The sequence below is a fragment of the Periplaneta americana genome, chromosome 14 (assembly GCF_040183065.1).
Source record: "Periplaneta americana isolate PAMFEO1 chromosome 14, P.americana_PAMFEO1_priV1, whole genome shotgun sequence".
Lineage (NCBI taxonomy): Eukaryota > Metazoa > Arthropoda > Insecta > Blattodea > Blattidae > Periplaneta > Periplaneta americana.
Window position 1 is genome coordinate 65,201,492 of NC_091130.1, and position 24,646 is coordinate 65,226,137.

Sequence of the window (24,646 nt, forward strand, 5' to 3'; positions counted from 1 at the left end):
TCTACAAAAAAATAATATATTGTAACAGGTATTTACTTTGTTTTTATTTAAACTCTCCTTCCTGACATACAAATGGTAACTGATAAGTAATAATAATGTTTTATTGAACACAATACGTAGGCTACCTACAACGTGGATTATTGGTTATTCCTGAGTTATGATTTTCTCATGGTCTTTAGGGAATCTGAAGAACGACAAATTCGGAGATTTAAACTTGTTACTGCAATTTTCGTCATTGCACACATTGCCTTTATTCCGATGCATGATTAAAACGTTATTATAACATCTCGCATCCCTTTAAAGCACGTGCTGGCTGAACGAGTCTATGGCCAGTGCCTTGCCTGCCGCTTGGGCGCTAGTGTCGCGAATGTTGGCAGAAAAAGTGTTGAAGTTTCGTGACTGTATGTCTTAGACTGTGACAGCAGTTCAACCAATACGATAGCTGGTTAGAAGAGTGTTTAAACTACAGTCACTGTAGTTTAAACTTGACTAGAGCGCGCGAAGGGAGCCGATTTGGAGACGTCCTACCCACCTCTGACAACTGTACTGCTTATAGTCACGGCCGGTTTCGGCTGTATTGGGAAGCTCTCTCTCTTTCTCTCCTCTTGGTTTTAGAAATTTAAGTCACGTGTTGTTAGTTTTCTCTCCCTGCGTGTACGTTGTTAGATTTTCTCTTGTTTGCGGGTGTTCCTGTTATTTTATTCTTTTGTGTTACGAGATGTATTTACTTATACATTATTTTAAATATATCGAGATTTGTCTCTAGCTTCTTCTAGTAGCAGTTATTCAGTATGTTGTGACCTATTTGATCGGTTTGCGAAGAAAGAGGATCGTCGAGTTAATTTGCTGTAAAATTAGACTATATAATAGTAATGAGCAAGCCCCGGATTTTTAGGTTCGAATCAATTTTGTTGCTATCTCGTTACTCTCGAAATATTGCTTTTCTTATTCGTTTTATGTAGCAGAGAGTAATATTCTTAAATTCAATATGACTTAAAACACCTAATTCGTAGGTTAGGCCTTAGAATATCCTAAAGAGAGCCAATCTTTGCCAAGCCATTGTAATATATTAACAGTACAGTATGTTGTTTATTTTTATTCTTTTCCCGTAAAATCATATAAATTCCTAAACATAAGATTTAAAACCCTAAAACATAAATTGTAAAACCTAATTTTAATTTCTTAAAATCTATCAATTCTGCGCTTGGTAATGAGGTACGTCACAGGCCTTATATTTTTATATTCTCATCATTCACATCTTCGCCTCCTCAACTTTCAAACCCACCGTCCGCTACTGTGTAGTTCTGAAAATATTGAGAATAGGACCCATGTGTATATGACATTTTTTGTTCAGAATGTCTTCGGAAATAAGCTCCGTAAGTGGCGGTAACTCCTCGTGAATCACACTTTATACAGGGCTTTTATTTCGAAACTTCCCGGTCTAAATAACTATATGATTTAAATTGAATTTAATTAAACAAAAAATACATCAATTTAGATATTGAGGGGGAAGTTTAAAACTAGTCTCAATTGCAAATTAGGTTCCACCCCCTCACTCCAGTCTTTGAACGCTTTGAAATTTCAAATGGCATTCCTATCTTGTGATGTCTAAATTTGAAAGAGTATTCAATTTTTTATACATCTCAATAACTTGTTTTCACATCTTTAGTTTTCTATCGTTGCCTGGCAACCTGCATTGTTGTTATTGTTAATTATAACTGAAGTGAAGAAGAAACTAAAGATTATTGAGCATGTCATGTGATAGTTGTGTTTGTGTATTAAATTATTTCAAATGGTTCATACCACAGCCTTCTTCAGTTACAATCCGGAGCCATTCGTCGGCAACACTGTAATTAACTGTCAAGCGGAGGCCTACTTTCCAGAACACGTGTTTGTGCTAATGCCGATTTTCAATGTAAATTAATGTTACAATATAAGTGTGTGTCGATGGAATTATGTTCGCGGTCGTACTAAACGTTAATTGTTGATGTATTATAAACTAAGTGCGTGTTGGCGATAAAAACAAGACAACAAATGAAAGTATGGTTGCAGTCGTTAGCAATTTTTACGGTTATTATCAGGGAACGGATTTATATGGACTAAAAATATATGAAATATGTAAATATATATGTAGTTATTTTTACCAAAATATGGAATTAAATATGGATTTTTACCAAAATATGGAATTAAATATGGACTTAAAATTATAAAAAAATGACTATGTACGTTAAATATTGGTACATTTTAATCAAACTAAACAAAAAATATAATGGACGTACCTTATCTTCCAATGTAGTTTCAACAAAACACAATTTTTATTGTCTGTTACCATAACAATAGGTTACAAACATTTCTTTCAAGTGCTGAAAAGTGAATCTTCTTCTATTGTCTCTGAGGATAGATTTATACTGACTAAAAGAGCGTTCGACGTCACAAGAAGTAACTGGTACATAATTCAATTTCACAATGTCTGCTGGGGATAAGTCCAAGTTAATCTTCACTGTTGATTCACCACTCATCACAGCAACAACCTTTTGTAGTTCTTCATATCCAGGGTTTTTTGAAAGTACAGTGTCCACCTTAGCTCTTACTGCATCTGCAACTTTACCTCTACCACGATTCAGTTGTTCCACAGTACTATTTATAATTTCAAAACTTTCAGATAGTGAAAGGTGCCTATTTTGGAGACTTTTGAGCGTTTTTATGATGCATGAAAATGTATGCTGAATGTGAGCTAAGTCATTCTTCACACTTATGTCACAGGTAACTGTTTTCGCAGTATCAATTGAGACTGCATCTTCAGAGTCCAATGCAAGGAGAACATTGTTAATAGAGTCTATATGTTCGGCATAATATTCAACTGCTTCTAGCCATGTACCCCATCTAGTTAAAATTGGCTTTGGTGGCAATGGAATTTCAGGGTACATTTCTTTCAACACGTTAACTCTACTGGGAGCTTTGAGAAATACCTTTTTTCACTGATGAAATCAACAAATCTACTTTAGGGAAATTGTCTCTGACCACTTCTGCCACACGATGAAATGCATGCGCCACACAAGTAAAATGAGTCAATTTAGGATATACAACAGATAATGCTTGTCCAGCTTTGACCATATAAGGGGCAGCATCGCTAATAAAGAATAACACATTATCGTACATAATACCCTTTGGCCACAGGATACCCATAGCTTCGTTGAACAGTTTAACTATAGTTTTGTTATTGCACTTTTCTAGAACATCACAATGTAAAAGAATTCGTTCAGAATATTGTTCACTTAACAAACCGATAACTACATTACCAACAAGTCTACCTTCTTTGTCGGGAGTCTCATCAATGGAAACCCAAATTGAACTATCTTTAATTTCATCTCTTATCTTCTGTATTGTCTCATCGTAGATGGATGGAGCATACGTCTTCCTAAGTGTTGACTCATCCGGGATTGTATGTTGAGTATATTTTTCAAGGAATTCCCTGAAGACCTTATTCTTTAGTTTGTAGAGAGGAATATCAGCAGAGATGAGAGAACGGCACAGGTCGATGTTAAACTCAGATCTTACATTCGATGTTGTTGGTTGTGTTAAAAACAATTGTCTCTGCTTGGAATTTAGTTGTTTGTTGGCCTGATGTTTACTAATTGTAATGTGTTGTTGCACCAGGAACTTTTGTGTAGATGATACTGCACACTGACACAAATTACAAAATAATATTTTATTGTCAGTTGATAAACCATCTTCTTTAAATTCTGAAATGTAACTTGTTAGTTTTGATTTTAAATTGACTGAATGACGTACTTTTGGCATATTTACCGTCTTTATAGTATGATTTACAAAACTGAACCTATGTGTACTCTGACTGGCATTTAACTGTTGAGCTGCACAACTGAAGTCTGTTAAAAATTTTAAATTAAATTAATACAGTTTTGTAACTTACTTTCCCATTGTTGATAGGACTGCTAATTTTCAAATAACTCTGATGTTAAAGGGATTACTGAACATGTGTTTAAATCTCTATTGTTGAAATGTATTTTTAAAAGTTAATGGAATTTTGTTTTGTTTTATTGTTAAACCTAATATAATATGGACTGTTTTATATGAAATATGGAAAATATATGGAAATTAACGAAAATATGTACTAAACTCTAAAATATGGAAAAATATGGAAAATAAAAGTAGGATTTTTCAACCCTACACATTGTGAAACATAAAGATAATGCAAAATATAAATTATATTAGCTTTATAAGTAAATATGTATTTACATATAAATCCTTTCCCTGGTTATTATTAATGACAAAGTGATTGACAATTCTTCTAAATATAAAATATTGTATAAACTATATTTTTATAGTCTTACTTGTGGTTTGTGGTTTATCAGAATTCTGACCAAATTGTTGGGTCTCGCCTGCTATATCAATAAAGTTACGCCGTTGATTTTCAAGTTCATTGTAAACAGCTGTTTCGTGATCCCATAAATGTTGCAGTTTTGTTGAAGATTCGGAATGCCTGCTATACGTCAGAACTACCTATAATTTGTAGATGCATACACTCACTTTGTTGGTTTTCAAGATTTATTTATTAATATTATTTCTTTTGTAATAAATTAGTTATAAACATGTTTCTTTTCATTTCGTATTTACAGGACTTAAAGTTCACTGTATTTACGCTAATTGGCACATACTTAATAGATAATGATGTGTTTTGTTACGTATTATGTTGAAAGTATGTTTCTTCATTTTTTCATAGATCTTTATACTTGGCCTTGGCCTATTTAAAATTAATAATTGTATTTTAAAAAAAATTTGTAAGAAATAATTTAGGATGACAGTATTGTTTGGTGACTGGCGAGGTTCAAACTAAAACTGGCTTCCTGGGGCCTGTTTCTCAAAACTCACGGACTAGTAATACTAGTCTGTACAGTAGTAATATTAGTTTATTTTACAAGTCTGTGTTTCTAGAAACTACAAGGGTAAGGTAGTAGTTACCAGTTCACAGACTAGTAATATTGGTCGATTTCACCAGTTCAAAAGTGATTCTGTTTCTCAAAATGCTAATGTAGTTGATTATACTAGTATTTAACAGGAATATTCCTACAAGACTCTAAAGACTGGTGATTTCTATATTATCAGTTACCAGTGGCAATCTTTCTCAGATAATCAAAACAAAATATTGTAGTTATTTTTTTAATAAATGTGGTTTAGTGATTTCGAATGAAGTAGTAAAGAAGTTGTTGTGAGAAGAGCTAAAACTATATCGAGAAAGAACAAATATTATTCCTTTATGGGAGCATTGTTTAAATATAATGAACGGTTTAAATAATGTGCTGAAAAGCTTGGAGAGTTGTTAAATGTAGTGGGACCTGCCATAACAAGACAAACAAATAGAAGTCATGCATTATCAGCAAAGTTTCAAATACAAATACAAATCGGGATGTTGATTATTTTCCAATGCCATCTGGTTTTTCTGCCCTAGCCCAGCAACACATGCAGATTTTTTTCGTAATAATCTAATACCAATTCATCAACTGCAGTAATTTTTGCTGGCTTTCCTCCTCCACTGCCAGTTCTTCTGACATTGTCATCTTTAGCCTACAAATTAAATACAAAACGACACTAATTTATGAATAGATCAAACCTAAAACTGAAAAAAAAAAATAACGATTTTTTTCAAGTCATAAGTGGCATCCATGTCGCCAGTAGACTCACTTGCATAATGTGTTCATATTATGATACTATGAACTTGAATTGGTAGGTCTACTCGTCAAAGTTGCTTTCTTAATGTTGGGCCAATAAGTGTCCCTAATGTATGCATAATCTTTGTTCTGAAGTATCAGTTCCATAGCCTCACTTATTACAAATTTTTTTGTCCAGTCATTTACTTTATCATTTTTGTTATTATGCTTGAAAACGCACCGAATGATATATCCTTTGAGTCATTAATCATATTGAGTATAGTTAATTTGCTTTCAATTGATGGAATTTCAAGAGAAGAGAGAAGTAAGAACCAAAACACAAACAACTTAGCCTCCTAACCTCAAATAACAATACCTACCAATGGGTATAAACAAATGAACTCAATCAGCTGACTAGTGAAAGAGATCATGTGACTAGTGAAAAATTGTCACAAGTTACTAGACTGGTGAAATAGTTTGAGAAACAGAATCTACTAGAGCTGGTGAAATATACTCTGGTAACTAGTAACTGTTGAACTACTAAACTAGTATTTTTGAGAAACAGGCCCCTGGGCATCTGAAATATTTATAGAAAAGCACGACAGATAATCACATGAAATTAAAATGTGTATGATATTCTAGACCTTTCACGTCAGAGGTGAAACAACATAAAGCGGCAAAACATTGTCAATTTACTACCACATAATGGTTAATTGATTGGAATAGGGTATTGCGAAAGTACATCGTTATTTTATTTATTTTTGGCACAAGTAACATTTCTTTAAGTATTTATTTATTTGCCCTTGTACCATTAATAAAAAAACATGTATGCTTTTAATTTTTTTAAAGTTATAAGTGGCTGTATGCGGTATTCTGAAACTCAAATAAAATACCATTTCGGATTCCGTATAAATTACGTACATCAATACACTGAATCTTGATCATATGCACTTAGTTTTGTTTCAATTAATGTCGAAAATGTACATGTGACAACGACATCAAAGCACTAAAACGTCAAACGTCATGCCTTTATTTCGCCTCAGATCGCCTCCACTCAGCATTGCCAAACCTACCCATGCTCCAGTTTGTAACTGAAGATGGCTCTGGTTTATACCCTTCAAGAGAGAACAGAAATCATACTATTTATTTATGGAGCTGAATATCGTTGTGCCCACAGTGTAATGTAGGCCTAATCTACAGTACACGACCAACATCCACAGAAAACACTTCCACAACTATGATTTCAGACTTTCGATTCACACCATGTTAAATAAACTTCTACAACATCACTACTACATTGAATAATTATCCTGTAACATGAACAACAACAGAACATACGCCCATCATCTGATTAACTATAAACAGTTTAAACCCAACATATTGGCATAAACAATAACACCAAGATCTACAAAATATAGGCAGTTATAACAGGCCAGAATTTTATACTATGTAATGGAAAAGTGAATACCTTGTAACAAAATATTGCAATTTGCAAATCCTCACATGCATAGTAAAGCATTAAATAGAGTTAGCTCATCATTTTTATACTTTATCTTACTTTTAGCCTCATATCATTACATCGTTCATATTATCGTTCACATGTGATGATTTGCAAAGAATATACCCATGATAATATAAGTATATTTTAATTGTTGACAGTTGGGGTATCCACAATTCAACATTATAAAACTAATTCATATAATTTTTTAATAGGTTTTACCTTCATATGACAGTAAACATGTATTGTATGTGAATTGTGTAGATAACATTGAGAGTATTGATATTGTAAAATGACAGAGTGTATCTGATGATGTTGACATGGTCAACGAAAACGTTCATACATCACACAATTTATTATGTAAAGGTTAACACCTAACAAAATATATAAAGTAGTAAAGTCAACGACTGAAAAATTAAATTTCTAACAAATTTCTAACCTAATCTACATAGCTAATACCATGTATGTCTTGTTTGTACGCAGGTGAGCGATGATACAGCTGCATGCACAACGAGAAGTTCCCGTCGTCTTCAGAATGGTTCTGCCACCTCCAGCCAATACCTGTCTGTACCGACTGCGGTAGGGACTGGAGCCTCTTCCAGAAGACGGAAACCTGTCCTCAGTGCCAAGGAGAGGAACCTGAGACGACTTGAGAGCAACGAGCGGGAGAGAATGAGGATGCACAGTCTCAATGACGCGTTTCAGGTACAACGGCCATCTCTTGATGCTGGACCATAGTCAAATAGACACCCTTAACACTGAGCATCATAAAGTTACATTCGCTCAACAATATCACACTCGCACAAGCTACTTTTTAAACTGAGATTCATGAAATTATACTCATGAAATATGTCACTCTTTTGTTAAGTTTCACAGTCATATTTTTACAAGAAGCTACTTTTTATACTGAGCTTTATAAAACCATAAAAATCTTAACAGACATTTCTACAACAAACCACTTACTATACTGAGATTCACAAATCATATTCATACGATATGTCATTCTTTACATTCAGTTTTACACATACTCTAGAACGGTGACCGCCAAAAGCTGTGTCACGGCACATGCCCCTGCCTCTACTCAAGTCTAACGATGGCATCATAACCTCACTCTCTTCCTACCTTCTTCACTTCATTAGATGTAAGAAGACAGATATCAATAGTGAATGTACACAATCTTGTATTACTGAAAGTGTGTAGGATACTGTGTTTCGAAATGTCTCTTTCCAAAACAGAAAACAAATAGGCAAAAATGTAAATTTTAAGAAGCACAGGAGGAACAGTTTTTTCTTTCGTGCTTAATTTGTTATAAAATATTAAACGGAGTATGAGAGAATAATTTACGACGTCATTATTCTTCTTGTCATAAAGTTTAACATGTCCTTACAGGCAAATGCCGGGTAATATTTTGGTGAATCCTCGGACCTCACCTCTCTACATCTCGCCAAAATATTGTAAAAAATTTCACAAAATTGTAAAAATTGTAGAAAATTACTAAATTGTAAAACTATAAAAATTTGTAAAAATTATAATTGTAATATTGTAAAATTTTGACTTGTTGCACATATTAAAGCTTCATTGCTCATGTAAGATCTATGGAATAAAATAAATGAATGAAAATGAATAAGTTAAATATTTCATTAATAAACAAACAATAAAGATATCAGCTTGTCTTAGTCAGGGTAAAATTCTTCGGTGTTTTTCGACTTGTGTAGTGCAATTTCTAACTTCATGATCAGCCAGGTACGATTCTCTAATTTCAAAACTCTACTGATGTAAAATGCATATTTTCTTTCATGGTGAATAAGAAAATACTGTGTGACATAAGAGTCAGTTGACAAAATGGGAAACGTTACTAATTGTAAAACTGAAATAATTATTGTACAAAGTAACATAATGACCTGTTCCCTCCAAGATGTCCGTAATTTGACTGACCTTTTACATTTGTACTGTTAGGTTGGCAGTACATATCCCCCTTTTGTACCACTAGAATTCTCCATCTTTTGTCTCCTTATCAGTTTTCCTGAATTAGTTTCTTTGGAATACATAAAATGAATACAGTACATAAATTGAAGTCGGCTATGGTATGGTAAACAACAATACTACAGTTAGTTTGTGTTTTGTTTCGTTTACTGTTTGAAGCTACTGAGTTGAATATTTTGAGTTGTATAAGTGTTGAAGAAGATAAGTTAGATTAGATTAGGTAACGGTGGCTAGAGGTGGGTTAGGGACGACCCTTTGGACGTCGTCCATACTGCATCCCAAATTTATGGGATGAATGAGGATGAGGTGTAGCAGCCCACTGGCTGCATGTGACCCTCTCACCCAATGGGAGCCCTCTACCCCCTCCGCCCTCAGTTCATACCACCAAGGTGATCAAGCAGCACAGGATCCATTCCAACAGCTCTTTCAAGGTGTCGAAGCGTCCTTGGAAGTGCTCTTATGGAATGAATCCAGGCAGAGGGAAGGCTGAGAATCCAGGAACGGTTGCGGAGAGGACATCCCCTCCCCCGTAAGTGAAGAAGTCATGCGTCTTGACCTGATTATGTCTATGGAATGAGATGAAGAAGAAGCAATGAAAATTCCAATCTGGCATTTGCCTAAGTAACTGTGGAAAACCACGGAAAAACTATCAGGTTAGTCGGTCAGGGAATCGAACCACGGATCTCCCGAATACGAGTCCCATGCGGAATGCATGTGCCATCTCGCTCGGTTTGGAGAAGATAACATTATTGTTTATTGTTTTCAGTTGTGATATTGATATTCATTGAAAGTTGAAGAGATCATGTTGACTCCTGAAAAGCGAGTGAAGCTAGTACTGCTCTGTGGGGACAATCACAGGACAACAAGTGAAGCTGCAGACGAGTTTCACCGTAGTCATCCTGATATTTCAAAACCATCACACCTAAATGTAGCCAAATTATTGCATAAATTTAAAACAACTTTCAGTCTACCTGACAAGAAACGAATTGGTCATCCCAAATCTGCTACTGACGGACAGTATTCAATAGATGTGATTGCAAAGATGACGGCCAGTCCTAAAAAGTCAGTGCGCTACGTGGCTCGAGAGAGTGGTATCAGCAGAGAATCTGTTCGCAGAATATTGAAATCTGCACGTTTTCACCCCTACAAATTACAGCATTTACAAACACTGCATGAAGAGGATCCACTCAAGAGGCGAACATATTGCAACTGGATCACACTGCGTTTGTGTACTGATCAATCCTTCCGTCAGCATGTTCTGTTCAGTGACGAATGCTTATTCTTTCTCACAAAATGCATGATACTGGTCCAAAGAAAACACAAGATGGATACGTGAAGCTAACAACCCTGGTGCTCCAAAAGGTATGGGTGGTATGAAATACTAGGTGATATGGTTGTGGGATCATATTTCTTTGATGGAAATGTAAACCAACACACTTATGGGGAATTGGTGGACAGCACTGTAATGGAGTTTCTGTATGATTTGCCACTGAACAAACGGATATAAATGTGGTTTCAACAAGAAGTGGCCACGGCATATTATCCTCTAACAGTTCGCCAGAAACTAAATGGGATGTTCGGTGTGCACTGAGTTGGACGAGGTGGATGTCAGTCATGGCCTCCATGGCCATCAGATCTCACGCCTTTTGATTTTTTTCTATGGGGATTTGTAAAATAGCACGTTTTTCAGACAGAGCCTACATCTATAGAAGATTTGAAACAAAGGATCACCCACGTTATCCAGCACATCCCACCTGCAACACTTTTAAGCGTGACAGAAATGTCAGGATCGAGTGAGGCAGTCTTCAAGTAAATGGAGCACTTTTTGGATATCTACGGTAGTGAACATACTTACTTACTTACAAATGGCTTTTTAGGAACTTGCAGGTTCATTGCCGCCTTCACATAAGCCCACCATCAGTCCCAATCCTGTGCAAGATTAATCCAGTCTCTATCATCATATCCCACCTCCCTCAAATCCATCTTAATATTATCCTCCAATCTACGTGTCGGCCTCCCCAAAGGTCTTTTTCCCTCCGGCCTCCCAACTAACACCCTATATGCATGTCTGGATTCTCCCATACGTGCTACATGCCCTGCCCATCTCAAACATCTAGATTTAGTGTTCCTAATTATGTCAGGAGAAGAATACAATGTGTGCAGTTCTGCATTGTGTAACTTTCTCCATTCTCCTGTAACTTCATCCTTCTCAGCCCCAAATATTTTCCTAAGCACTTTATTCTCAAATACTCTTAATCTCTGTTCCTCTCTCAATGTGAGAGTCCAAGTTTCACAACCATACAGAACAACTAGTAATATAACTGTTTATAAATTCTAACTTTAAGATTTTTTGACAGCAAACTAGATGACAAAAGCTTCTCAACCGAATAATAACAGGCATTTCCCATATTTATCCTCCTGAGTGTCATTTATATTTTTGTTACTGTTGCTCCAAGATATTTGAATTTTTCCACCTCTTTGAAAGATAAATCTCCAATTTTTATATTTCCATTTCGTACAATATTCTGGTCACGAGACATAATCATATATTTTATCTTTTCGGGATTTACTTCCAAACCTACTGCTTTACTTGCATCAAGTAAAATTTCCGTGTTTTCCTTAATCATTTGTGGATTTTCTCCCAACACATCCACATCACCCGCATAAACAAGAAGCTGATGTAACCCATTCAATTCCAAACCCACTCTGTTATCCTGAACTGGCCTAATGGCATATTCTAGAGCGAAGTTAAAAAGTAAAAGTGATAGTGCATCTCCTTGCTTTAGCCCGCAATGAATTGGAAAGTGTCAGACAGAAGAGTAGTGAACATACTGTATACAATTATTGTATTTCCAATTAGAGTAATGTTTCCCATTTGTCAATTAACTTCTGTCGCACACAGTATATTTTCTGTTATTAATAATACAAAAATTATGAATAGGAGAGGGAAAAATCATCAGTCATCACGGATAAAGTGTATGTAGCTAATAAGTATAAGAATAGTATATTATTTTTTTTGTTTTCTGTCGTAGTCCGTCCTGTAGGCTACTGTTATTCACTGTATTACCTGAGGAGATACCTATTCCACCACACTTTCTGCTATAGTGGTGCGCAAGTTATATTAAAATTACGTCACAATTTCGTGGTGTTTGGTAATCACTGCTCTACAACAAGCCACTCACAAAATGAACTCATACAAGCCATTCCTTACACCAGACCTCACAAACTCATGCTTGTTCAGCAAGTCAGTTCTTATGAATCATATTCGAACCTTATCCCACCTTTTACACTGAGCTTCACAAAGTTATATTTGTACAACAAGAAATTATTTATACTGAGTGTCAATATCCTATAAAATTAAGTGTCTATGATTAACCATATTTTCCATTTTTATATGTTTTAAAAGCCTTAATAACGACCTACATAACGTGGAAACAAAATGTAACACCACAGTACAGCATAACATTGACTTCATATTTTCTTATTGCAGTCTCTAAGAGAAGTTATTCCTCATGTGAAAAAGGAACGGCGCCTCTCCAAAATCGAAACACTCACCCTTGCAAAGAACTACGTCATGGCTCTTACCAACGTCATCTGCGAGATGAGGGGAGAAGTCTCACCTTATGCCACTGCTCTAGGAGGGGACGGTGACAGCGTGGTGTCCCACAGCAGTGGTCAACCATCACCAGCTGCAGTTCCACCCGACCAGGCAACAATGCCGACTCCAACATTTGACGACCATGAAAATAGTTTCTATGATGATAACCACGATTATAGCACTTAAGAAGACATTTTCTTAGTCCTGTGGAAATGGTGGTTAGGGTACTTACATTCTAGTTTAGAATGAAACGTCTGTAAGTACCGCATTATGCATAGATAAACTTCTACTGGTATTCTTCATACAGAGATCCAACAATCAAGATGACACCAAAATGGCACATGAAGGTTGAACATGAAACCTCATGCAATCAGTCATCATAAAATTAACAACATTCCAGTTACAATTCTATGTGAAAAATCAGCCTACAGCTATTCTGTACAAAGCAAAAGTGTGAATTTCATACCAACCCTTCCTACCCCTCCCAAACCTCCAAAAAAAAGCACCTTCTCCAACAGTTGCGTCTTTCATACAGCTCATAAGCCACAATGACTGATACAAAAAGTGACTATGGCTTTATAATGAGCAAAAAAATTAAAAATATATATTGACATTTAAAGGTGAGTTTCAAGCTTTCGTGCTGTGTCTATGAAAAAAACGATTTCCATAAGAGGAATCTTTGGAATTCCAACATACATTTCAAGGCCTTGATACTTCATAAAAGGCAACTGCGAATCATGCTATTTGTAAGAATGTGGGTTATGTTTCTGGTATTACTAAATTTATGTGCAGAGTACAGACAAATGAACTCATGTATAAATGTGTGTTATTCAAATAATGAATAAATATACCAAAGAGCATCTCAGTGTCATAAATTGAAAGTAACATGAAGATAATCGATTCATGGACACGCAAGTGGTTTTCCGTGACTACAAATGTTGTATATCAATGAAGATTTGCAACAGAAGAGTTATTTTTAAAAACATCATAAATGTACACATGTAGAAGACAAAATTTACTATAAATAAGTAAATGAAATTTTAAGAAGTATATACTTGTAAATCAAACTATTTATTTTTAGATTTTTTTCAATGGAAGCAGATCTTGATTTATAACTTGGTTATTTATAGAAAAGTAAACAGTAATGTAATCAACCATGGTGCTGAAATCATGTTGCATACAGCCTACATCTTATTCAGAATATAATTAAAACTGAAAATTAGATATATTTTACCTAAAAGGAGGAGAGAAATATATTCCTATAATTTTTAGACTTGTCAGTTTAATTATCTGAGTAGAATAAGGAGGATACTAAATATTTAATATGTTTAAACTTCCATTAATTATTACATGTTTATAAATGACAGTATCTACACAACTCATTGCTGTCATAGGAAAGTAAAACGACCAAACTATCTTCCAAAACTTACAGTAGATGCTGTAATTCTTCAATGAACAGAACAGACTTTTAAATTTCGTAAGAAAATTCAGTAAATGAAAACTAATTTCTCAATCATTTAAGACGAACTGGGGATGTATCACTGCTACTGCACGTCACGTATGTATAAAAATAGAAATAAAGTACGTGTATTACAGCAGACAGTCTTTTTTTTTCAGTACATAGTATTTACTAAGCCCTGTGCTGGTATTCATAAGTTCGAACATATTCTATTTCTGTATTGCTAAATTAAATTTTTTTCTCCCCCCCCCCCCCACCTCGGTACACACACAAGTTACAGATAGAGCAAGAATTAGAAATAAAATTATCTTAACAAAGGGCTTTGCTCAGAATAAAGGGTACTGGTAACATACTCTTATGTCTCCGGTTCTCTCTTTTGTAAAGCAAAGAAAGCTTAGAAAATCAATAAAAGAAGATAAAAATCTAATCTAAGTCCAAGTTCCTTCTAAGATGGATGTTGACTGACAAGCAATGACAAGATTTTCGCAATGTTCTCACGGCAACTATTGAAATAAAAGAAAAAGGATTATACAAACTAGGAAAAAAATACGTAACAATGGCTAAATCCTTTTCTAAGAATATGTTCAAGATTTGTCATTTTGAGAATAGTATGAACAAAAAAAAAATCACTGCACCAAGTAGCAATTCCCACTCATTTTCGGGAAGTCAAGTTTATAGAAGATGTCATTGTAAATAGAAGTGTAGGGCCAAAAGTGCAAATGCAGAGTTTCAGGAATTCTATGCAATTCTTATCATGCTCGAAAAAATACCCTGACTGAATTCTACAAGTGATAATGTACAATGGCAAACAGTATGATATAATTCTATATTTACAAAACACAAGACAATGAAAATTATTCATAAGTGAAACTGACAAAATATTTTACCTCACAAATGCCTGTATGTTTACATTTGTATCATTGTTGACAATGCATGAAGTAAAACAAATGTAAAAGAAATATTTTATTTAAAAGTTAAGTGATGATAACATATTATACCAGTCATCCAATGAAACAGCAACACGTTTTCCCTATATCTCGTAACATGAGAGAATAAAAGTAAAGATTACGATATAAAAATAAGAAAAATATTGAAAGAAATAAAGTACAACAAAATATTTGCGGTACACTTTTACAACTTTATTTTATAATATAGGCTACTTGGGGTCTCTCAAAAAAACATTGCAATTGACAAGTTTTCAATAATAGGAAATTCAAACAGAAATGTTTCAACAGAGCGAGATGGCTCAGTATTAACGCACTGGATTCGTATCTGGGAGGTCCTGGGTTCAATCCCCTGGTGCCGACCTATATGGTCTAAATAAAATTTTTCCGTGGTTTTCCTCTACTGAATATAACTGATTTTCTGTTAAATAAAGACAAATGCCGGCAGGATTGGATCTCAATTACCATGGAATAACTGTCATAGTACAACAGCAACAAACATTCCCAACAGTAAACTACAGATAAGTCATAATATGACCTAGTAGTTAAGCAATTACCGGTACGAATAAATAATATTGCAAAAAAGGAATGTTTCAAATACTATCTAAAAGCGACAAGCAAAAACAAATATCAACTTTATTCTTTTTCTAATTAGGTACATAAAAATTATATTTCAATTCCTTCTCATGATTGCTTTATAACAATAATTTATCTAAAGGAAAATGTTATATCATTTTATCTCCATCCTGGAACTAAAATATTTATTGGATAGGTATGCATTTTCATACCGAGAAACTGCATTAAACAATTTACGCTCTCAGTTTTGCTTAATATTGGAGAACTATAATAATGATATTATTTTTCCCATGGCATAAGTAAACTCATCTAATTTTGTCTCATTAAATATTCAGCAAAAAATGTTTTTAACAGCACTACTAGGTAGAGACTATTGTACTACCAGCATAGGTGCAGACTTCGGGGATGCTTTGCGTTTTGAGCACCCCCAAAATAATTACCGGGGGTGCCGACTTCCGAGTTCCCACAACATTATGTTATTTTCCTTAATGTATTACAAGACAAGAAGAGCTTGAACCAAATTGATTATAAATTGACGGTAAGTGGATACAGCCATATGGAGTGTGTTGTAGATCATGGAATAATTATTGAAAAACACAAGAAGAAAACACAGGTTTCTGTTGCAGTTACATATGATTGGTAACAATCGATTCATACAGTGGGGAAGAAGAAGAAATTCAGAGAGTTCGAGCTGAAGCATACGCATTGTCACACTTTTTCGTCGCTTTTATCTACTGCATTAGTGCTCAGAGGAAAGAATGATCAGAATCAGATATTTCGTTGGCTTGAAGTTTAAATAGCTGAGGTATCGTAGAGACCAACCTGGAAAGATTCTTTACTAAAGAAGTCTGGATGAAGAAGAAGAATTTAAGATCCTGAACCTCTTCTGTCAGGGAAATTCGAACCCCAAACTATCACCATTACGTCTCTATGATAGACTCCTCCCTATCTCAAAAGAGAAAAAGAAACTCATGGATCTGCTATCACTTCTTGATCCCTTGTTCCATGAGTTCTATTGTGCTCTTCAGTCTGATAATATTCCAGATGAAGATCCGGATCTTGTTGACAGTGGAAATAAGAATTAATTTTAAAGTTGAAGGACAGTCATTCATTGATTATTTCATGACTTTTATGTCTGTTTTTATTACTCCAAATTAATCCTGGCGTGAATTTAGAAAAAATAGTCACAGCAAAGTGATTATTGCTATTCAAATCAATATTAAATTATTTTTCTGCCGCCTGTTATTATTAATGTAAACTAATCCTGAAGTGACTTTAAAAATTAAAAACACAGCATAAAATTACTATTGGTATTCATATCAACATTACATTGTAATGAAAATCAGAAAAGTATGTGTTTAGGCCTACTTTCATAATTTACATATAATTACATAAGTCTGCTTAAAAAGATTAATAAAATTGACTGATAGTATAAGTTGCAATGATGCAACAGTAAGTTGCTAAATGTGTCTGATCAAAAGAGTATAAGTCGTTAAAATCAGTACAAATATTAAAATAACGAATTCTTACTTATTTTGTTGAATTCAGCAGCCCTAAAATATTTAGGAATGAGTTCGGTTTAGTAAAAAACATTACCCCACGATCTGACATATTTGTCTAAACTTTTAAATGCTTGTATCTCAAAATGTGCTTATTCTACTTTTCCCTGGCACCATAGAGTATTATCAGCCTTTCAAATATACAATATTTCAGCTCTTTTATATTCAAGGTGTATGTATATGCATACTGACAATGCAAATTCTCAGAACACAAGAATGGTCCAACATTCTGTTTTCTTATACAGCACTTCAATTATCCATTGGTAAAAACATTCAGAAAATATAAATAATTTTTTTGTGATATGAATGTCATTTTCTCGACATAATTTCTATCCTGCAATCTACAACAACATTCAATTTCTATAAATCACCTAGATAATAATTCATTTATTAATGGTAAATCAAATCTTATTTTGTATTACTGTTAAAAGTTTAGAAAACAAATATAGGCAATAGATGTCTAACGCATGGATGATGATGATGATGATGATAAAATGTTCTACTGGACCAATGATGTCACACTTTTTCATTTTCATTAAAGTAACATTAAATATCTCTACAAAACTGAATTTAGATACCGTACTTGTTTCTAGATATTTAATTTTATAACGAAGTAATCTTCCAGAAGTACACAACTCATAATATGATTCAATTATGCAAGCAAATGTGATTAATTTTTAAATAAAATGCTACCTCATATGTGCATTTTAAATATTTAAAATTGGTGCTAAAATAATTCAAACTGGACTACATCTTTACTGTGTACCATGAAAACATATTAAAGTTCTGTGTTATGAGTGCAATATTAATTTTAAATGTTCAAATAATATTTCAACTAACTTGAGTATTTCTTCTGATTCGCAATGAAATTTTGCATTATTAATGTGAAAAATGAACTTAAAAAAAAAAGTTTTGGTGTTGTTTAAAATTGGTGACTAAGTTAAAAACTTAATACCAGTGTCTAATAATTAATGGAATATAACGAAATTTTAAAATCCTTATACGTGTGTTTTAATATCGTTAATAGTTAAATGTGCATTTTCAAGTACTGAATTTTAATGTAGGCCAATTAAAAAGTTGACACTTAATTTTTCACCTCCAATGATGCAACAGTATATTTCAGTATTGAATTTTTAATACAATCATTTAGACGAACCTATTTTAAAGCAGGTGAAGCTAATCATTTAATTCCTTTAATGGGCAAGCAATAACGTGATTATAACAATCATGGTTGACACGGACGTGATAAGTGACAAATATCATTTATAGTGTCATCTTAGAAAATAGTGCTTCCATTTAGCAACAATTTGTAGGCCTAAACAAATTATTTTCTCAAACTGTATGATCATTTTTAACCTCAATTAATCTGAAGAAAGTTTTTCACTTCTTGAATTAATTATTTTCCTAACCTTTGCTATAACAGAACAACTACTACTATTATTTTACAAATCAGAGTTGAGTTGTATGCACGTGATATATAAAAAAAAGTTATGTAATAATATTTAGTTATTAAATTAATGTGTTATAGTGAAATGTTTTTATATAGAAAACATGATGTCCAAAACTTCTTAGGTCATAATTTATTAATTAAAATTTCTCTGAAAAACTACAGATTTATTTTTAGTAGTACCTAAATAGAGTTCATTAATGCTAAACATTGAAATTTGTGATGAATAGAGATAATTTTTCTGTCTGATTGTACTCTTCAGACTTTTAAAATCATACTATATTTTTGTAACTGTACTGGGACCATTTGGTTAGACTTTACTTCAAATTTTGATGAATATAAGATTCTGACAGTATGTGTAACTAATCTTTGTCACAGGTTTATTTCGTAAATAGTTCTCAAACTAGATACAGTGTAATACTTATTCAGCACATCAGGATTTATAATTCTTCATATCTCTGATTGTTATACAATATACTATACTGCTAAATGTCACATACTCTGATTTGTGAAGTCTTACATAATCGAGATGTGTCCAGAAAGTAAATAGCATTTGGTTATTAAAAACAGGAATTGATTTTGTAAAATATTAACTTTTTTTTCGTAAAATTCTACATATTTTAGGGCCATATTCATAGACATTCTTAGCGCGGGCTTCCGGTGGATGATCAGCGAACTAACGTTTTTCGTATTCATAAACCAGTGTTAGCGATATGATATGATATGAATCACTTGATAGCCAGGGCTAGTTTAGCACGCTCGTAGCGCGGGCTAGCGAAATGTCTATGCATAGCACCCTTAATCTTTTTTCAACATAACTATCACCACACTAAGACAATCTTCGTAGCAGCACAAAGATTTGTGTATCTTGTTCATCAGATAATAAAATCCTTAAGAACATATTTTTGGGAAGTAAGAGAAAAGCAAATGAGGAAAATAAATAAGTTAAAAGAAATGTAAAATAAATTAAAAATGTGTGTATGTGTGCATGTAACGTAAGTAGGCCTACTATGTATATATAAAAATTGTATGTTGATAAATGAATAATAGCTATATGACCCGAGATCAATGCTGTCATTCAACATTGTAACACACTGCAGCCAAATAAATAAAAAATAAATATTTTGTTCACAGAAGCGAGACTTCTGTGACTAGAGCTAATAAATTCTCGACATTCTTCTTCATCTCATTGTTGCTGTACAGCCAAAAAAAATCTTCCAAATGGAGAAACAGATAAACAGAATATACAAAACTTTGTGCCCCATTATGAAAATTGCATCACAACAAGTGGCGATCATGTTCAAAAGTAGATTAAAGTACTTAGAATAAAGATATATAACAAATTTAAGGACCTGCCCTTGGGCAGAAAACTGTGAATGAATGAATACATGAATAAGTTAATTATTATAGCCAAATAGTACTGACTTTCTGGATGTGACTCGTAACTTTTTGCAAAGTAAAATACTTCAACACATTATTCCAACTACAGCAATTACTACTATCAGTAACACTTCAGTATCTAAGAATATTATATATAACTATAAAAATTCCATTCTTGAACAAAGTAATTAGGCATAAAAATTATATAGGATGATTCAACAAATAAGTTTCTATTTTCTGCTAGAAAAACTTTCAGTAGCACATGGGATTCACAATACCAGTATCAATTACTTTTATGACGAATTTTATGGAACACAAATTATGAATTTATTCTACAGTATATAGAAGCTGTGACAGATACATGGAAATCTTATATCTTTAATGCATATCAGTAACTATTACATGAAGATTATAACGCAATTTGAATCATTTTCCTATTATTATTAGTTTATGAATTACCAACGTGTAAATTTTTACACTTGGTACTGGACAAAATCACACAGGGAAAGAGGGTTGTATACGAATGTGGATACTTTCGAAATTAATTATCTCAGTTGGTACCGGTAGTTGACAGACACGATAACGCAGCTGATGATTCTTCTCCATTTGACTTGTAATTTGTGACACTGTCGAAATCAAAACAGCAACTTGCTTAATGTCCCTTAGAAAACCAACGGTATCAATACCAGATACAATACAAGGTTCATTACAATACAAGGCTCCTACAAAAGACCTTTCCGGTTTCGAACACATGTAATTTATGTTCTATGAATCTGAGGTGCATGAAAATAGCACCAATTTACATGTGTTCGAAACCGAAAAGGTCTTTTGTAGGAGCCCTGTACAGATGTTCGTCTGTTAAACTGTGGTACATTGAAAACAAACAGCATGGCAACTTTTTCATACAATTAGCAATTGACTAACTTCTTATTGTTGGGCAAGTGTCACAACAGTGAGCAAGCAGTCATTAGAATTTGCATATTTCGTAATCCCGATCCATTAATTTCTTCTTGTAGGGACATTTAAAAGAAGTGAGCCAATCACAAGATAAAATATACAGGTATAATAAGGAAATAGTTCCATGTGTTGTGGGGAAATATTTTCTCCTTAAAATACCGTATTATTCTTTTACAACTTCTTTTGTGGCAGAGATATTAATTTTGTTTCTATTATGTTATACAGAGCTTCTTGTTTAATTTAAAATATTAAGAACTAACTGACCTTTGTATACAAAAAGTATAATGACTAGTCTTCAATTTCATTCATTTAATTGTCAATGTTGCCCCATCTATTTCGGAACTTCATATTTTATAATGTTGTACAATGTGTAAAAGTATTTTTATTCAATTCTGTATGGTTTTGAAAACAAAAACTTCTACAGCTTTGTTGAATCATCCTGTATAACTTTGGGACGAATCCATCAAATGTAAACATGAAACAATTTCTGTATCAAATATTAACATGTAATATCATCACCAGCAAATGTTTGTCTCATTTCTTCTTCACCAAACTAAATCTTTGTCTCACACATTAAGTATAAATTTCAAAGGTGCTACATTTGTTTATTTCAATGTTTTAATGCTTTGGCAAAGTGCAAAAATTAAACAACAGCCAATATCTTGCAATGAGATAAGATGTCGTATATTGTATTTAACACTGACTGACATATGTAATTGTAATAGCTGTAGATGAACTGCCAAGTGAATGATTTATTTAAATTTACAATAATTATCAAAAGAAAAATTTCATCATGGTATTGAATGAATGGCTATATTCTGTACTATACTTTGATGTATTTACCTCCTTTAAGTCCATAGCAATGAATGCAAAAAAGAATTCTGCAGAAAAAAAATAATCCTTAACTACCAATATCTATAATTAATTAATCTCTAAATAGAAGTTACAATGGCTTCCAATTATTTAGGTCAAGGCAAATAAATTGATTGATTCCAAGAAGAAATACATAATCAAATATATGTATAGCTACCAACATACGTCCTTTAGCTAGCCTGTTTGCAGCAAATATGGCAACGATTCCGCCTCAACATGTCAATTTATTAATGCATTCTGTGTATCAAAAACATATTAGCAAAAAAATATTTCAAGTAAAACACTCTCATTTATTAAAATAAAGATGCACCATGAATGAATAACAAAATTTAAGACTTCGCATACTCATATTCTAGTTCAAAATCCAAAAATATCACTTCTATTCTTATAGAACCGAAAAATTCACTTTCACGTTCATATGAACATTACACACAAATTTGCTTATAATTTCAAATTTTATCTTCTCATACATAAATAAATTGAGAGTATCGCACTAAGTGAACGATTACGCAATACGCTTGCTAATAGAGTTTTTGGATCCAAATCCAAGAGCATTGACTTTTAAGAATGCTAACAATCTATAGCATGGCTGTCATTGAAGGGAAGCAATAGCTTTATAGGCTGTGAATGACTCTTCTGCCTGAGTGAGTAAGTAAGAGTAAAAATTTACAGATACAAGTGCCCTAAGTCAAAATTGAATTTTTCATACCATCAGGATTATAGGCACAAGGAAAGTCTCTTAGTTCTGAGTTTCTGAAATCATGAAATATAAATCAAGATCATATTGGTTTATGCAAAGATTAACTTTTGGTCCTCTCTGGATTGAACTTCGGCATAGCTCAGTGCTTAGAGCACTCAATGCATAGAACTCGGTGCTGGAGCGAATTTTTCTCCATTAATAACAAATGGTAATCATATTGGTATTGCTATATCATAAAATTTGCTTATTTCCAATTATTCCTTTTTTAACGTGTAACATTTATGTGGGCACCTTGCATCTTGTTCCTTAGTAACCCGCAACTTATCATTATTGGAAAAATAAATGAAGTCTGAATATCATTGTATGTATTATATTCAAGACATTACTCGTTGCTTTAACAGCAAATGCTGTATTAAATTTATTTTCTTGCACTGGTTCTGATATTAAAAGTTCAAGTTCTTTGTTTTATGATTATGCTACGATGATTCTCACCAAGCATGATCTACAATTATTTGAAATCATATAACCCATAACCACCAATCACTTACGCAATTATAAGGATTTTACGAATCCCCTGCCATCTTTTTTTTGGGGAGAAGGGGGGTCATCTTGAAAGATACATAAAATTCTAAAAATTAAAACAAAAGAAAACGATTTTTATTTCCTTTTGTTTTTTTTTTCCTTTCATCTTAAAACAATTATTAAGTATTCTGAAAATTGAAACAAAATTAACACACTTTTAGTTATTCTTCCCCCCCCCCCCTTCATCTTAAAATGGGTATACACAACATAAAGTATCCTGAAATTAAAACAAAATTAACTGAATTTAAATTATTATTTTCTTTTTTTCATCTTGAAACGGGTATATAACAATATGAAGCACTCTAAAAGGTGCTAAGTTTATGCTAAAATATAAAGCTATCCTATTAGCTCCTAAAGGCCCTTAGGGTAGCGAGATGAACAAATATACTGAGTTTTGAATTAGTCTGCAATGTATGTTAGTAACATGATTGTGTACATTGCAATGATATAAAATGCATTACATAAATACTAAATATTTCGGTGACAAATACCTAGTACAATGTATTCAGTGCACTAATAATTTCATTACTAGTAAGTTTCACAAGTTGTTCGAGAAGCATATGGAACTTCTTTCCTTGATAATGAAAAATAGAGATCACAATGTTTTAAAAGTAAGATCTACTGCATTTCATCTCCAGATGTAAAATGGAGGAGAAAAGTATCACGCTCATTACAAATGGCTAAATGTAATGGCTGCTAGATTTTTGGGTATTTACAGCTGTAATAGATAAAAACACATCCGTTTCAGAGCTAGATATCGTTATTAGAGCCAATAGATAGGTTCCTCCTATCTCTGCTTTCCCCAATGATGGAGTCCATATTTGCAGCCCCAAAAGTTGGATGTTTCTATATATACTGACAGTGCAAATACCTAAATATCTTGCTCCCTGCTGAACACTGTTAAAAGTATTAAATCATGTCTAAATGGACTTGGCAAACCATTTGCAATGACCTCGGAGCACCTTTCTCTTCCCAGCTCCCTATTACCACTGTAGACGAAGATAGACCCAAAATTTCAAACGTGATCTTTATGTTTCAATCTAAATCCCCATTTATAACAACTTATAGTTATTTCCTCGTATCCAGCAATTACAGTATAACATTACAAATGAGTTTCATATGCAATTTTTTTGTACAAAAGCATCATAACACAATTAATAAAGACTAAATAGGTAAATAAGATATCTAATTTCTAATTAGTTAGGGCTACTCTGAAACAAAAACCTGCAGTATACTCATGATGTCATTTGTTTTGTTTGATACTGTTGCTAAATATTGAAATCAATTTACTAGCAGATGTTTTAAAAGCTTATTTTAAAGCAGAAATGGTTTTAATTCCCTGCATTGCCATATGGTCAGCTGCAGACCAAAGCTGTTCATATTCACAACACCAATACCTTCACCCCACCACTCTCAAACAGCAG

General features: G+C 33.3%; 1 protein-coding gene across 3 annotated transcripts in view; it reads left to right on the plus strand.

Moving 5' to 3' along the window:
• Nucleotides 1-22,998, plus strand: part of dimm (basic helix-loop-helix family member dimmed) — a 923,739-nt gene extending 900,741 nt beyond the window's left edge. For all 3 annotated transcript variants that reach the window (XM_069845433.1, XM_069845434.1, XM_069845436.1), the window contains 2 exons: nucleotides 7,648-7,869; nucleotides 12,638-22,998. In XM_069845433.1, coding sequence (XP_069701534.1) covers nucleotides 7,648-7,869; nucleotides 12,638-12,931 — 516 coding nt within the window. In that variant the 3' untranslated portion in view covers nucleotides 12,932-22,998. The remainder of the gene's footprint in view (nucleotides 1-7,647; nucleotides 7,870-12,637) is intronic.
• The last annotated feature ends 1,648 nt before the right edge of the window (nucleotides 22,999-24,646 follow it).